The sequence below is a fragment of the Mchenga conophoros genome, linkage group LG23, assembly GCF_057382185.1.
Source record: "Mchenga conophoros isolate Kocher_MC1m ecotype Shallow Benthic linkage group LG23, M_conophoros_male_GT1.1, whole genome shotgun sequence".
NCBI classification, from domain to species: Eukaryota; Metazoa; Chordata; class Actinopteri; order Cichliformes; family Cichlidae; genus Mchenga; species Mchenga conophoros.
This window is the reverse complement of record NC_140547.1, coordinates 32,882,384-32,897,238: the sequence shown is the minus strand read 5'-3', so window position 1 is coordinate 32,897,238 and position 14,855 is coordinate 32,882,384. Positions and strand designations below refer to the sequence as shown.

General features: G+C 41.8%; 1 protein-coding gene across 2 annotated transcripts in view; it reads left to right on the top strand.

The window, feature by feature from the left end:
* The window catches only part of LOC146547660 (ATP-binding cassette sub-family C member 4-like), a 33,011-nt gene extending 20,845 nt beyond the window's left edge, over nt 1-12,166 (top strand). For both annotated transcript variants that reach the window (XM_085266340.1, XM_085266339.1), the window contains exons 15-31: nt 974-1,192; nt 2,956-3,093; nt 3,227-3,264; nt 3,680-3,804; nt 3,966-4,112; nt 5,994-6,073; nt 7,132-7,282; nt 7,384-7,503; nt 7,904-8,014; nt 9,724-9,824; nt 9,930-10,121; nt 10,203-10,358; nt 10,624-10,713; nt 10,797-10,969; nt 11,095-11,200; nt 11,764-11,898; nt 11,989-12,166. In XM_085266340.1, coding sequence (XP_085122466.1) covers nt 974-1,192; nt 2,956-3,093; nt 3,227-3,264; nt 3,680-3,804; nt 3,966-4,112; nt 5,994-6,073; nt 7,132-7,282; nt 7,384-7,503; nt 7,904-8,014; nt 9,724-9,824; nt 9,930-10,121; nt 10,203-10,358; nt 10,624-10,713; nt 10,797-10,969; nt 11,095-11,200; nt 11,764-11,898; nt 11,989-12,006 — 2,100 coding nt within the window. In that variant the 3' untranslated portion in view covers nt 12,007-12,166. The remainder of the gene's footprint in view (nt 1-973; nt 1,193-2,955; nt 3,094-3,226; nt 3,265-3,679; nt 3,805-3,965; nt 4,113-5,993; nt 6,074-7,131; nt 7,283-7,383; nt 7,504-7,903; nt 8,015-9,723; nt 9,825-9,929; nt 10,122-10,202; nt 10,359-10,623; nt 10,714-10,796; nt 10,970-11,094; nt 11,201-11,763; nt 11,899-11,988) is intronic.
* The last annotated feature ends 2,689 nt before the right edge of the window (nt 12,167-14,855 follow it).

Below are 14,855 nucleotides of genomic sequence, written 5' to 3'. Positions count from 1 at the left end.
CATAACATCACTTTAATTTTCACTCACAACACCATGGTTGTACAGGACTGTGGACCATCCTCTGAAGTGGGTATATGCTAATCCATTTAATGTGAAATAAAACTTTGATGTTAATCTTACTATTCTCTGAAAACAGCAACATTATTGTTAGCTTAATTGCTAATCCTGGACATTTCTGCTCTCAGCTGACATCAAGTCAGACAAACCTTGGCAATGGAACAGTGGACAGTGGAAGCACAGATGTCCCAGTTTTCTGCTGGGACTTGAACACAGCTTAGATTTGTGGATCTGTGTGAAACTACCTGGGTCTCAAAACCCTATGTGGACATGCGATGTGACCTGTATGTAATGAATGATTCGTGCATGTGCACTTAAGGTTTTGTAAGTGAGGCAAAGGGTTATGTGTATTTTTAGATATTTGTGTGCACAGGAAGATTTTTTGAAAGAACATAATCAAATTTCTGAACTTGAAGTTGTGCGTAAACAAGCAGCATTTATTTAGGTTTGGATGTACAGATTTATAAAATGGTTTTCCGTGTGGTTAAGATGTTTTGTATTTGTGTTTGGAGCACACATTTGGAGTTCCAAAGTTTCATTGACCATACAGACCCACCCTTAAGATTGACCTCAGTACTCATTCTTCTCGGGTTTTATGAGTTTGATTTCTTTGTTTGGAGAAGTTTCAGTAAACACTTTCCTACGTTGAAGCCTTTGACGCCTTTGACTTCTACCTGTTCCCGTGTTTCAAAGGGAGATGAGGATTGTATGCACTGGGTTTTAGGGGGTTATAGAGTCCCAGATTCCAGATTCACTTGGTTAAGTGCAAAGGTTTGTCTTGGGGTACCCCTGTAGGGTAGAGCCTACAGGGGTTACAAACAGTGAACAACCCCCTTTCCCCCCATTGGACTATCCATATACCAAAAGAACAGCAGCCTAGATGTCCAGTAACTGATTTCCTTTGTTGCATCTTTAGGGTCAAATCATGGTCCAGGGAAGCTACAGTGAGCTGCAGTCCTCTGACCTCGATATGGTGTCCCTGCTGAGACGTGATGAGGAGCAGGAGCAATTGTCTCCATTTGCTGACCCAGAAAAACTGTCTTTACAAAGTCGGTGGACAAATGATTCTCACAGTTCACACTGTTTCCTCAACTGCCCCCTTCCACCAGAAAGCACCTACACTGAGCATCTTCCTGTATGTATATTTACTAAAGAGATTGAACATTGCTATTTTTACAAAATAGTGTTGTTTTACCTTCAGTTTTTTAAAAATGTAATTAATTTTCATAGACCCCCATGCATTGTCCTTTCTCTTTTTCTTTAAAGTTTCTATATGGTACCATGGTATATAAACAAGTCCATTTATTACTTCTTCTAATATGTGACATTTGTAGATATTATCTGATAGCCATTTGGCTAGAAAAGATATGCTAACTTCAGGTAGCTATTGGAGAAGTTCACTTACTCTAAGTCAGGGGTGCCAAATCCCAGTCCTCGAGAGTTACTGTCCTGCAGCTTTTAGATGCATCCCTACTCCAACACAGCTGAATCAAACGGTTTGATTACCTCTTCAGCATGCCATCAAGTTTGGCAAAGGCCTGATAACAAGCCATTCATTTGATTCATTTGATTTGAACAAGGATGCATCTAAAAGCTACAGGACGGTAGCTCTCGAGGACTGGGATTGGGCACCCCTGCTCTAAGTAATTAGTTAATGTGTTAATAAATGGTAAATGGCCTGTATTTGCATAGTGCTTTACTTAGTCCCTAAGGACCCAAAAAGTGCTTTACACGACATTCAGTCATTCACCATTCACACACACATTCATACACAGATTCACACACTGCTGATGACAAGCTACATTGTAGCCACAGCTGCCATGGAGCGCACTGACAGAGGCGAGGCTGCCGGACACTGGTGCCACCGGGCCCTCTGACCACCACCAGTAGGCAACGGGTGAAGTGAAGGGGTGAAGTAATAAAATCATGAAAATGTATGAAAATTAAAACAACACAGAAAATTTAACCCCAAATCAACTATCTCAAATCCTCAACCTCTTAAAAAGTAAAAAAAGATGAGTGAAGAAGAAACACTTAGCGCATCATGGCACCCTAGACCTATTGCAGTGTAACTAAAAGAGGCTTGAGGGTCACCTGATCCAGCTCTTACTAATGCTTTATAAAAAGTCTAATCTTAAAAGTAGTGATGGTGTCTGTCTCCTGAATCCATACTAGAAGCTGGCTGTACAGAGAGGGGCCTGAAAGCTGAAGGCTCTGCCTTCCAAATATTGTAGCAACAACAAGTAAGCCTGCAGTCCGAGAGTGAAGTGCTTTATTGAGCTGATATGGTGCTGTGTGGTGTTCATTCATGGTACATGATATGGTAATGGATGGTACATATACACTGCACTTATACACTTAACACTGAATTACTGCATCCATGTAATGTGGTGTGTAGGTAATCAGCATGCAGGCACTGTAAAGTTGTTACTGAAGCTAAGATTGCTTTGATGGCAGCTTTCAGCTCATCTTTATGTGTCCATTTCCGCTCCATGTGAGGTCTCCCAATTTCTTAAATCAGCTATTCTTGACAATCCTTTCAACAGCTTTGAAAGAATTCTCACCTTTTCCTACTCTACGGTTCCTTTCAGTCAAATTTCACGTTACATGTAATAAATATATAAGAAAAAACTATACTGTCAAAAGTATTTGCTCATTTGACCATTCATCCAGAAACACATTTATCAGGTCAGACAAGAAGGACTAGCTCACGGTCCTTGCTCTAATTCATCCTAAAGGTGTTCTGTTGAGTTGAGGTCAGGTTTTCATGATATATATATTTCTCACTAATATTATTTTAGATGCACTATCATGAAGTGTCAGCTTTGTTCTGAGATTACAAACAGTAAAACTATGTTCAAGTATAAAGATGTGCCTGGATCATTTCTTGTTTTGCAGGTTGAAGCTATTCAAACTATTGCAGAGGAGACACGAGCTGAAGGAAATGTCAGCAGTCACATTTATTTTACATACTTCACGGCAGGCTGTAGCCTTCTGGTTTTAATGGTTATAGTATTTCTCAGTATTCTAGCTGAGGTAAGTCACAGACCTCTTATGGTACCATTAGCAAGTGAATGGAGATTTTTAATGCAATGTTTTTATTCATTGTGAACATAAGAAACAAAACCAAGTTGAACCTTTTTTTTTATTGTTTGTTTCTTTTCAATAGGTGGCATATATCCTTCAGGACTGGTGGTTGGTATACTGGTGAGAACTCAACACACTTTTAGTACTGTGTAACACTGCAAGTCTTGAGATACACCTCATTTCTTTATAATTTGCTTCTAAGGAGCTAAAACGTTTTTAGATATATTGTAATGTAAAGGCCCTTCAAAGAGATTTGATAAAACAGCAAGCGCTTTGGGGACAGTGGGAAGGCAAAAAAATAATAAATCTATTTTTTCCTTCTGTTCTGCATTTCTATGTATGTTTTCAATAACTCACTACACGTGTGTCCCATTTTGCAAGCAAAGTATAAAGAAATTAGTGGTAGATCAGGACTTTAGTCCAGTTCTGTCAGTAGCTTACTTTTCTATTCATTTAATTACAGAACATTTTATTAGACTGTTTAAGTGATGTTCTTATGTTTCACACTTTGTTTAATTGTCTTCTCACCTGACAGGGCAAGAGATGATTTTACAAACGGCACAAACAGCAGAGTCACTGCTGTTAGCCTTAAAAGTGGAATGAATGTTACTAGTTCATACCAAGAGTTTAATCTCTCTTTTTACCTCAGCATTTATTCAGGTAAGCCTTTCAGTCCTGTAGTTCTTACTGAAATCTTCACATACTATTGTTGACTACCATGTGTTTAGTGTCCATTATGTTATATTACTTGGTAGAATATCCTGCTGTAAATCAAATACCAAACTATTTTTTTAATATAGTCCTGCTGTGTTTACTTTTAGGTTTGACAGCAGCAGCTGTGGTCTTTGGTTTTGCCAGGAGTTTGGTGATATTTCATGGGCTGGTGAGATCAGCTCAGACTCTTCACAACAGCATGTTTAGTGCTGTGCTCCACACTCCTGTTAGCTTCTTTGATGTCAACCCCATAGGTGAGGCCTACACAGGATTTATTTTTATTTTTAAGAGGAAACAGTCACATATTTATCTGCCTAGTGTTTGTTAATAATGGATTGCATTTATATAGCGCTTTTCTAGAGCCTCCGAGCGCTTACAATTCTACTATTCATTCACTCTCACATTCACACACTGGTGGAGGCAAGCTACAGTTGTAGCCACAGCTGCCCTGGGGCAGACTGACAGAAGCGAGGCTGCCATATCGCGCCATCAGCCCCTCTGGCCATCACCAGGTGAAGTGTCTTACCCAAGGACACAACGACCAAGACAAACAGAGCTTCGGATCGAACCGGCAACCTTCCGGTTACAAGATGAGCTTCCCAACCCCCTGAACCATGGTCCATTGTTTAAAGGTGTAAAATGTAAGACTCTTGTAGGAGCCAGGAGTTTTAATCCGCCTGGAGCATCACATCATGGTGGAACTTGGGAACGGATAATTCGTATGATCAGAAGAATTCTGAAATCCGTTCTTCAGCAACAACAGTTGGACGACGATGGATTAAATACGGTTCTATGTGAAATTGAAGCAATTTTAAATGACAGACCCATCACAAAGCTTTCTGATGATCCAAAAGACCTAGAGCCACTTACACCAAATCACATCCTCCTGATGAAAGGAAAACCATCTTTACCACCCGGACTATTTGACCCTCAGGATATGTATCTGAAGAGAAGATGGAAACAGGCTCAGTACATCTCAGATCTTTTTTGGAAACGATGGATACGCGAATACCTGCCTTTGTTACAGGAGAGACAAAAATGGAACCAAAAGAAGAAGAATCTAAAACCTGGAGATATAGTCATTATAATGGATTCTTCTGCACCGCGTGGTTCCTGGCCACTTGGAAGAGTTCTGGAAGCCATTCGTGACAAAAAAGGACTTGTGCGATCTGCACGTTTAAAAACAAAGACTAATATTCTGGAAAGACCTGTAACTAAACTTTGCTTGTTACATGAGACTGTAATCTAAAAGTGTGTTACTTATGTTTATTTATGTGAATGTATAGGTCTAAAGTAGACTGTATTAGTGGCTCCTTATTTTCTTTGTGATTAGAATTGCCATGTCTGATAGCCATTTCAATTAGGGGCCGGGGTGTAGGAGCCATTCTTGGGTTAATACCTTATGTGGTCACTAGAGGTCACCTTTTTCTGTTTTGATTATGTAATGTAAAGGTATTTAAGGTAGACGCACGTAATCGGCGTCAGGTGTGTCATTGAGAAGGCAAACAGTTTGTGATCGTTGCGCTGTTATGCTAAGGCGATACAGAATAAAGACCAAAAAGGACAAGATACATACTGCTGGATTTATTGGACTGTGAACTTAATTCATGCATACCAGTGACATCGCGTCACCCCCGTTAACGACCACCTCAGTGGCTTCAAGCGTAGGCTTAGCCTCTACAACTCTAATTCAAAAATAAATCAAAACTGTCACCAATTGGGGCAGTGTTTCACTGGAAAATTCGTAGGTATCAATCCCCAATGTTTAAAAGACAAACCGCAGAATTAAATCTTGCTAACTATCCAATAACACCGGAGACACTGAAAGCTTTTAAGGCTGGTATTAACATGTTAGCCTGCTTACTTTAGTTGAGATCTCTGTATAGATTGCATAAACATCTAGGACATAACTTTAAAGCTGTTATTTTCTCACATTCTGCTCACAGATTTGGTTTAATTTCATTTTTAATTTCATTTTTAAACCATTTTCAATAAGCAATCACACACATTAGCCAGAAACTCCTAAAGTCTGAACTGCAGGCCTCACATCCACTTATAACACAGAATATTTTCAAGTTGACATTCTGCCCTTTAACAACATAGTCCTGTTAATTAAAACTGTGTCTGCATTGTAGGAAGAATACTCAACAGGTTTTCCAAAGATGTCAGCCAAATGGACTCCGTGCTACCTATCACCTTTGTGGACTTCTATCAAGTAAAGACTACCATAAATTATATACATATGTAGACAAAAATACTGTGCCACCTACACCATGTTACATTTACAGGAGCTGCTTGTCCACAGAAACCCATGCTATGAACCTTCAAGCATACATGCTCAATCATCCATGTAAGGAAATCCCAAAAAATTGATTCTGTTCATCTTGACATAGCATTTTGTGGGAGAAACGTTTCATCACTCATCTAAGTGACTTCTTCAGTCTGGACTGACTGCAGGTTTCCCCAAGTTTATGAGGATTACACATCCTGGATAGGGAGGAACGCTGGTTTGAGCGTGGAGTCAAGGAGGCCATTTACGTGAAAAGGGAAAGACCATCTCTGAATCGAGGAGGGGGCCTAAGGGTACATCTTTCACCAACTTACAATGCTGTGATTGCAGCCATACCCCAACTCTCTGTGAATTTTACCCATGCCCTTGATCAATGGGCTTTGATCAGTAATTGTTGATCAATGGTCATGGCAATTTGCATATTAACAATCAAGGAACTGACCCCACAGCCCATTGTTCATTCATTGGGCTGGTTTCAGTCATTGTACAAATGTGCTGTTTATAAGGTTGGGGAGGTATCTCTGGCTCTCTTCCACAGCATGTCTTTTATCCTGTTTTCCTTCTCCCACCCCAACCGGTCACGGGAGATGGCCCCGCCCCTCCCTGAGCCTGGTTCTGCCGGAGGTTTCTCCCACTGAAAACACTACGTCCAGATGAACATAATCACGTTTTTGGGACTTCCAGCATAGAGTTTTTGTATGCTTTTTGAGCACTGGTAGTTTTTTAAACGCGCTATGTGCCTCAGCAGAGTGACCCCACTCTGTAACTCTGCAACTTCATGCTGTGGTTGCTAAATGGCTCCACTTAAAGCTGAATGTAGAATATCTAGGAGGGAAGAAATTTCATGAACTGACAGTTGCCACTATTACTTAAATGATTAGAAGGTGTAGCACTCATTACCTTGGTCCATGTTTTCTTTATTTTGACTTAACAAGATCTTTCAGTGTTTTCATTATTTTTCATTATATGATGTTTTTTTTAAGTTATTTTTACAGAATGTTGGCGTTATCGCGGTGGCAGCCTCAGTTATTCCTCTCATCCTCATCCCTGTTGTGCCTCTCCTGTTAATCTTTCTGTATTTGAGGAGCTTGTACCTTCGTACCTCACGTGATATCAAACGCCTTGAGTCAACAAGTATGTTGATTTATTATTTATATAATTTGTTTTGGGGGAAAAAATAATCTGAAAGGGCCAGCAAAAGTAGTTCTTGTCTTTTCATTTTGCCCTTTCTACAGCTCGGAGTCCAGTTCTCTCACACCTGTCCTCTTCCCTTAATGGTCTTTCTACAATCAGAGCTTCCAGATCAGAAGAGAAGTTAAAGAAAGACTTTGATGCCCATCAGGACCTTCACTCAGGTTTACTCTTTGAGAATAAACATTTACACTTTCCAGGCTGACTGGAATTTGTAAAGTGACTGATTAATTTTCAGTGTTAAGTCCAAAAATTCTGTGAGACAACTTTACTATGGTGCATTTTTGAAAGACATGCAGCAAAATGGTGAAGACTTGAACCCAGGCCACTGCAGTCAGGGTTTCAATGTATGATGTATCTGCTTAACGAAGCAAAAAGAAGACAAATAAGAAATTGAACGACAAACCAAGTCTATTACTTGCCCTGTAGTAATCCAGATACAAAAAATAAGTCTGCCTTTGCAGTTTTGTACCCCTGAGCTGTAAAATGCTGATGGAGTATTGTTGACTCAAGTTCAAATTTGAGTAATTCAGTCTCAGGTTTTTTTCTGCTCTTTTGTTTCAGAGGCCTGGTTTTTGTTCCTGATGACCTCCCGCTGGTTTGCACTACGCCTCGACAGCATTTGCTCCATATTTATTACCCTCACAGCATTTGGCTTGATATTACTCAGAGATGGTAAAGAATTAACAACGTCCATCCATCCATCCATCTTCATCCGCTTTGTCCGGGGCCGGGTCGCGGGGGCAGCAGCCTAAGCAAAGAGGCCCAGACCTCCCTCTCCCCAGCCACCTCCTCCAGCTTATCCGGGGGAATACCAAGGCGTTCCCAGGCCAGCCGAGAGATATAATCTCTCCAGCGTGTCCTGGGTCTGCCCCGGGGCCTCCTCCCGGTGGGACATGCCTGGAACACCTCACCCAGGAGGCGCCCAGGGGGCATCCTTGTCAGATGCCCGAACCACCTCAGCTGGCTCCTTTCGATGTGGAGCAGCAGCTGCTCTACTCTGAGGGAGAGGCCAGCCACCCTTCGGAGGAAGCTCATTTCTGCTGCTTGTATCCGCGATCTCGTTCTTTCGGTCACTACCCACAGCTCGTGGCCATAGGTGAGGGTAGGGACGTAGATCGACTGGTAAATTGAGAGCTTCGCTTTTACACTCAGCTCCCTCTTCACCACGACGGACCGGTGCAGCGTCCGCATTACTGCAGCTGCAGCCCCAATCCGTCTGTCGATCTCCGGCTCCCTTCTCCCATCACTCGCGAACAAGACCCCGAGATACTTGAACTCCTCCACTTGGGGCAGGAGCTCATCCCCGACCCGGAGTGGACACTCCACCCTTTTCCGGCTGAGAACCATGGCCTCAGATTTGGAGGTGCTGATCCTCATTCCCACTGCTTCACACTCGGCTGCGAACCGTTCCAGTGCGAGCTGGAGGCCCCCACCCGATGAAGCCAACAGAACCACATCATCTGCAAAAATCATCTGCAACAGTCCATTCATTTAACTCTCCTTCAATAATCTCAAATACTGATTAATTCTGTTCCTATCTTGATTCAGAGCAATTGTGTGGCATCGCATGATTTTTACCAAGGTCTCAGTCCTGTCTTATTTACGGTGTTACGTTACTGGCTTTGCTTTTTTTTTTTTTTTAATTAATTAGTTAATTAAAGCTCCTGATTAGGGTCGGGCTAGGCTTAACAGTGGGTTCACACAAAACCTTGGTTGATTGTGACCCACACCTGTTTTCACACCTTGGCTCGTGTGATTAGGTAGAGGATCAATAGGGGGTCCATGTCCCTCTTGGGGGAACACTCAGATAGGGCTTAAAATCTGGGACTCTCCACCAATTACTCTTAGAACTGAAGAAGCTTCTTGGATGAGAGGTGAAACATCTTCAAGGAAATTTAAAGAAGTCCAGACGCTTTTCTTTCCAAGCTCCTTAGACTCCTGATGATTGGAGACCTTGCAAATGATGCATGTAATTTGAGATCTGTTATCTGCATGCAGTTTTAGTTTCTCTTTTGTGGTTTAAATAAAACAGAGAAAAATGATCCACTGGGTAAAAGGGTTTTTCTTTACTCGTCTTGCTATAAAGCTCAAGTAACATTCAGGATCACTCCCAATATTATGAAGGTAGAACCATCTCAGTGAATATATGTCTCTTACTAGTGTCACTTTCTTTGCACAATGATCTTGTACTTTTGCAGTTACAAAACGATTTGACTAAAAATTATGTAAAGATGGCAATGTGTTACTGACTGCAATACCAGAGTCCAAGCTAAAGCTACAAAAGCTAAACTGGCAGCACACTGGCCAATTCAACACTTTGTTAAATAGGTTTAGAAGAACAAACTCACGTGGTCTGTTTTTTTCCTTCTTAAATTTATTAGGGCTGGTGGCTGGAGAGGTAGGCCTGGTTCTTACCTATGCTGTGACACTGATGGGAAACTTCCAGTGGACAGTGAGACAAAGTGCCGAGGTGGAGAACATGGTAAAAACAGAGTGACATTTAAATTTAAGGCTTTTTTCTTCTGTTATCAGATATTCACATGACATGCTGTTATGACCTGCTGAAGGTAGCTCGTGATTTTTTCAGATGACATCAGTGGAGAGGGTGGTGGAGTACACTGAGCTAAAGAGTGAAGCACCCTTAGAAACTCAGAAGCGTCCTCCCCCTGATTGGCCGAGCCAAGGAATGATAACCTTTGATCGAGTGAACTTCTTTTATAGCAAGGATGGACCACCGGTCCTCAAAGACATCAACGCCACGTTTCAACCCAAAGAGAAGGTGACACATCGGTTTGTGGAGAACAGCTGGTTGGGGTCTGAGTGATGATCAGCTGTTGATGTTTTGTGTCCTGTGGGTCAGGTTGGTATTGTGGGTAGAACAGGAGCGGGGAAAAGCTCTCTGGTCTCGGCTCTGTTTCGCCTGGCAGAGCCCCAGGGAAAGATCTACATCGACGGTATTGTGACCTCTGAGATTGGCCTACATGACCTGCGCCAGAAGATGTCCATCATTCCTCAGGTACAACATCAGATGACACTTCAACTGCCTGAAGAAATACGTAGTTACAATCTCACTGTTACAATAATGCTATCCATTTCTGTTATTCTTCTATTAATTGAAACTGCTATATCATTTATTTTCAGTAAATTAAACTCAAAACACAGATTTTCAAAGTCATACGATACTGCGTGTCGTTTCCAAATCCATATCCGGTACATAGAATTAATGACGTAGCAGAGTCTACTGATTTTTCTCCCTGACTTCTCTCCCCTCTGCTCCCCAGGACCCAGTTCTCTTTACTGACAGTGTGAGGAAGAACTTGGACCCTTTCAACCAGCACACTGATGAAGACCTGTGGAAAGCTCTGGAAGAGGCTAGTATTTAATTAGCACACCCAGATTTGTCGTTACTGCCCACAGACCAGCTACAGGTTTCTCCTCTCCATGTTCACTGCAGGTACAGATGAAGTCTGTGGTGGAGGAGCTGCCTGGGAAGCTGGAGACTGTCCTGGCTGAGTCAGGCTCCAACTTCAGCATGGGCCAGAGGCAGCTGCTGTGCCTGGCCAGAGCAGTCCTGAGGAAGAACCGCATCCTCATCATCGATGAAGCCACAGCTAACGTGGACCCGAGGTCCTCCAAACACATTGCCAGCACATATAAAGCATACACAGAAATGTCATTACACATCCACTAGTTTTCTCAGCACACCTCTCCCATATGTTTCTACTGTGTTTTGGTTGTTGCTGTGATTACAGGACAGACGAGCTGATCCAGAAAACCATACGAGACAAGTTCAAAGAATGCACAGTGATCACTATCGCGCATCGCCTCAACACCATTATAGACAGTGACCGCATACTTGTGAGTCATCTCTTCTGTCTCAGTGCAGTTTAATTTAATTTCAATCAACCATGTTTTATAATCATATTATCTCTCAGGAACACCTTGAGGATCTTTAAATTTTAACTTTAGCTGTCCATTTTCAGTCTGACAGTGTGTTAATCAGTTTTCATAGGGGTGGGAAATGCATTTTGTCAATCAGTACCCATGCCTAATGATCGTGAAAGCGATCATGCACTGGCCAGGTTCCTGTTTGGCTCATCCTTAGCAGGTTGTCAGTTTAAAAAAGGACTGCAGAGGACTGTTACATGTCTGGATAACAGACGAATCAGTCACAGTGAATGGATTTAAAGTTCTGGGCCCATGAAATAACTGATATTGGTAAAGATTACAATCAGGATCGTCCCAATTTATAGATATATTTTCCAAAGTAGTTTTTGAGATGTAGCACCATTTTCAAACTAATTTGAGTTCATTATTATTGCTGTGTAGCGTGTCAGTCTTTATATATTTTTCACATGCTAGCTTTTAAAGGACTGTAAGTTTACCGTTATTGGTGAAGAGGACATTTGTCTATTTTTAAGGTTCTGGAGAGTGGGACCATCCAGGAATTCGACCACCCCTTTACCCTGCTGCAAAACAAAGAAGGTGCTCTCTACAGGATGGTGCAACAGATTGGCCAAGCTGAGTCAGCATCTCTACTGGAGTCAGCTAGACAGGTGAGCTGAAAAAAGTGGATAGGGTGGAGAGAGAACTTTGGACTCTGTTTTTAAGTTAATTCGAATTAAAATAACGTTTTTCCCCTCCAGGCAGCACAGAGGTCCTGAAAGTCTGTGGCCAGTGAAGCGTGACTGTTGTGCCTAAGAACTGGAAGCCTTCTACCACTTTGCTAACTTGTACACTTGGATCCTAGAACAGTAGAACCACCGTGGGTTTAAATTGGACGCCCTTGGTATTTTTAAATAAATGTCTAACTACTAAAAGAAATCACTGCCGTCTCTGATCCATGGCTTACACCTAAATGAAAAAACACAACAATGATCATTACAAATGATAAGGATCATTTATACCACGAACCTTCCAGGGGTTATATTTACCCCTTTTTTTGAAATGCTGAGCTCTACAATTGTGCTACACTTGGTTGCCTTGCAGTGCTTATTGGTTACATATTTTAATAACCACTCTCCTATCCGATGACCCATAGCTAAGAGGATTAGCTGACAACACAAACAGATAGGAAGCTAGAGTTATATAGAAAGATTAATATTTATTGCAGAATTTAAAGGGGTTGGGATATTGAGGGAACAGGGAGCAGGTCAGAAAGGTTGACTGGGCAGGTTGCTGCCTATGCAAACCAGATAAAGCTGAATCTTAAATGTCCAGGAGTCCAGGGCTGAAAACTGGGGCTGGAGCAGACTGTGTGGTGGATCATCCAGAGCTTATGTCTTTTTAGTAGTCTTGACTATAGGATGGGATGATGGTGGGGCTCTACTCCAACTGACTCTTTATTGTGCTTAGTTGACAGTGTTGTCTTCTGCTACTCTATAGTTCAAGGTTCACTATCTTGGTGTCAGGTTTCCATTTAGCAGCAGTAATAATGTAGTAGCCACAATGGCCCTGCTGTGGTGAAAGAGTTTAGGTATACTTACAACAGTCTATGTAAATTCTGGAAGTAAATGCCTAAATTTATATCTAGCTACTGGCTCTAACACGAATTCTCTCCTTTGAAGTAACCAGTGAATTTTCCTCCATTAATGCTGTTCATAATTCTAACAGCAAACCTCTTGTGACTCTTCATTAACTAAGGAGCTGAAGCTAGATGGTAGTTTGTGTAGCATAAAGACTGGAGATGGGTAAATGGACTGGTTCTCATATAGTGCTTTTTTACTTGATTACTCAAAGTACTTTAAACACCATTCACACACACATTCATACAAGCACTTTTTCAAGGATTGAACCGCCTGTCTAGTGATGACATGCTCTAACTCCTGAGCCACCTGCCTGAGTAGGTGTTGTTTCATAATAAACCAAATCCATGAACAAATGATGTGTGAAAATGATCAGTGGTTGCCAATTTGTTTGCCAGGAACATTGATGATTTTTGCAATTTCAGTGTTTCTTTTTCAGCTTTGGAGTCTTCAGTTAGTATAGAGAAGGTACAAAGCAGTTTTAAACCACACAAGTTCAGTTTAACTGGACTCCGTTGTTCTGTTAGATGTATTCCTAATAGAGAGAGCTTCCGTTCTATAGTGTGCTGAGCTTTCCTAAAGTAACTAGCTACATTATCATTGGAATAAAATACATTCCTGTTAACAATTATACATGAAATGAACCCAAATAAGTCATACATGAAAACTCCTATCCATTATTCAGTGAGAAAAACAGATGTAACATATCCATACACAGTGTTTGGTTACCTTGGCACTAGGGATGGGTACCGGTGTCCGGTGCCATGATGGCACCGGTTCTGACATAAACGGTAGTAACCAGACCGAAAAGCAGCGCACATTTCGGTGCTTTATTTCGGTGCTTTTTTTTCCTGAGCTGTGATACACTTCTAGCCAATCATTTTACGTTTCCGAGGATAGTAGGCGGGGCCAGGTACGTACGTTCAGTTAGAGCAGAGCTACAGATTAAAAATGTCCAAGGCGAAGCGGTCAAAAGTCTGGCTGTACTTCACAGCAAAATATGCAAACTCAGCAGCCTGCAACAAGTGCTTTAAGCTGATACTGTGATACTGTCAAAGGAGGTAACACCTCGAATCTCATGAAACACCTGCCGACGCATAGCGTTTTTTTTAAAAGCCGAGAAATGCGCCGTATTTGATAGCTTGCTGCGAGACCTCACACCGTGCACGTCGGGTGGGTTGCCAGTTATCGGACCCGGAGCAACATCCCCCAAAAACCCGAAGAATAGAGTCCTGGCCCCTAGCCCTGCCAGTGTAGCAGAAATGATGAGGATGATGATGCAGCAGCAGCCGTTCTTCTCTGCATGAGTAGCTTCATGTTGTTCGTGTGTAATTTACGTTGAGTAGGCTAACCACGTTATTACATTAATGCATGTAAGGTGAACTAGCAAACACCATCATAGCTACATGCGGCTGTCTTCTTGTTTGATGGCAGATACTCGCTTCACCCTGGCCAAAAAGGCTAAAATGACCAAAGAAAAAGTGGGAAACAGTTAAACATGAGAGGTTTTTGGACAAAGTTTGTGTTTTTTCCATTGTTTAAGCACTGCTTCCAGCCAAGAGTGATGCCATATATGCCCCTTAGCTGCAGAAAAGGCACACATTGTTATCTTTTTACAAAAAAACCCAGCTGAACATGAGAGGTTTTTGGACAAAGTTTGTGTTCTCCATTCTTTAAGCACCGGTTCGAGCACCGTTTAAGCACCGGCACCGTTTCAAAAGTACCGATTTGGCACCGGTATCAGATAAAACCTAAACGATACCCATCCCTACTTGGCACATACCTGCAGTTTCCCAAACCTGATGGTTATTTTTTTCTTTAAAAAATGTTTTTGAACCCTGACTTTGTTTTGGACATTATCTTATCTTTAAGCCTAGATTTGATGTGATTAGATTTATTGCTGTTCATTGGTTGGATGCCCATGCATCCATAGCTATAATGAACGTTGTGCAATTTGGTTATGAACAATGTGATGGTGTAAGAAACAG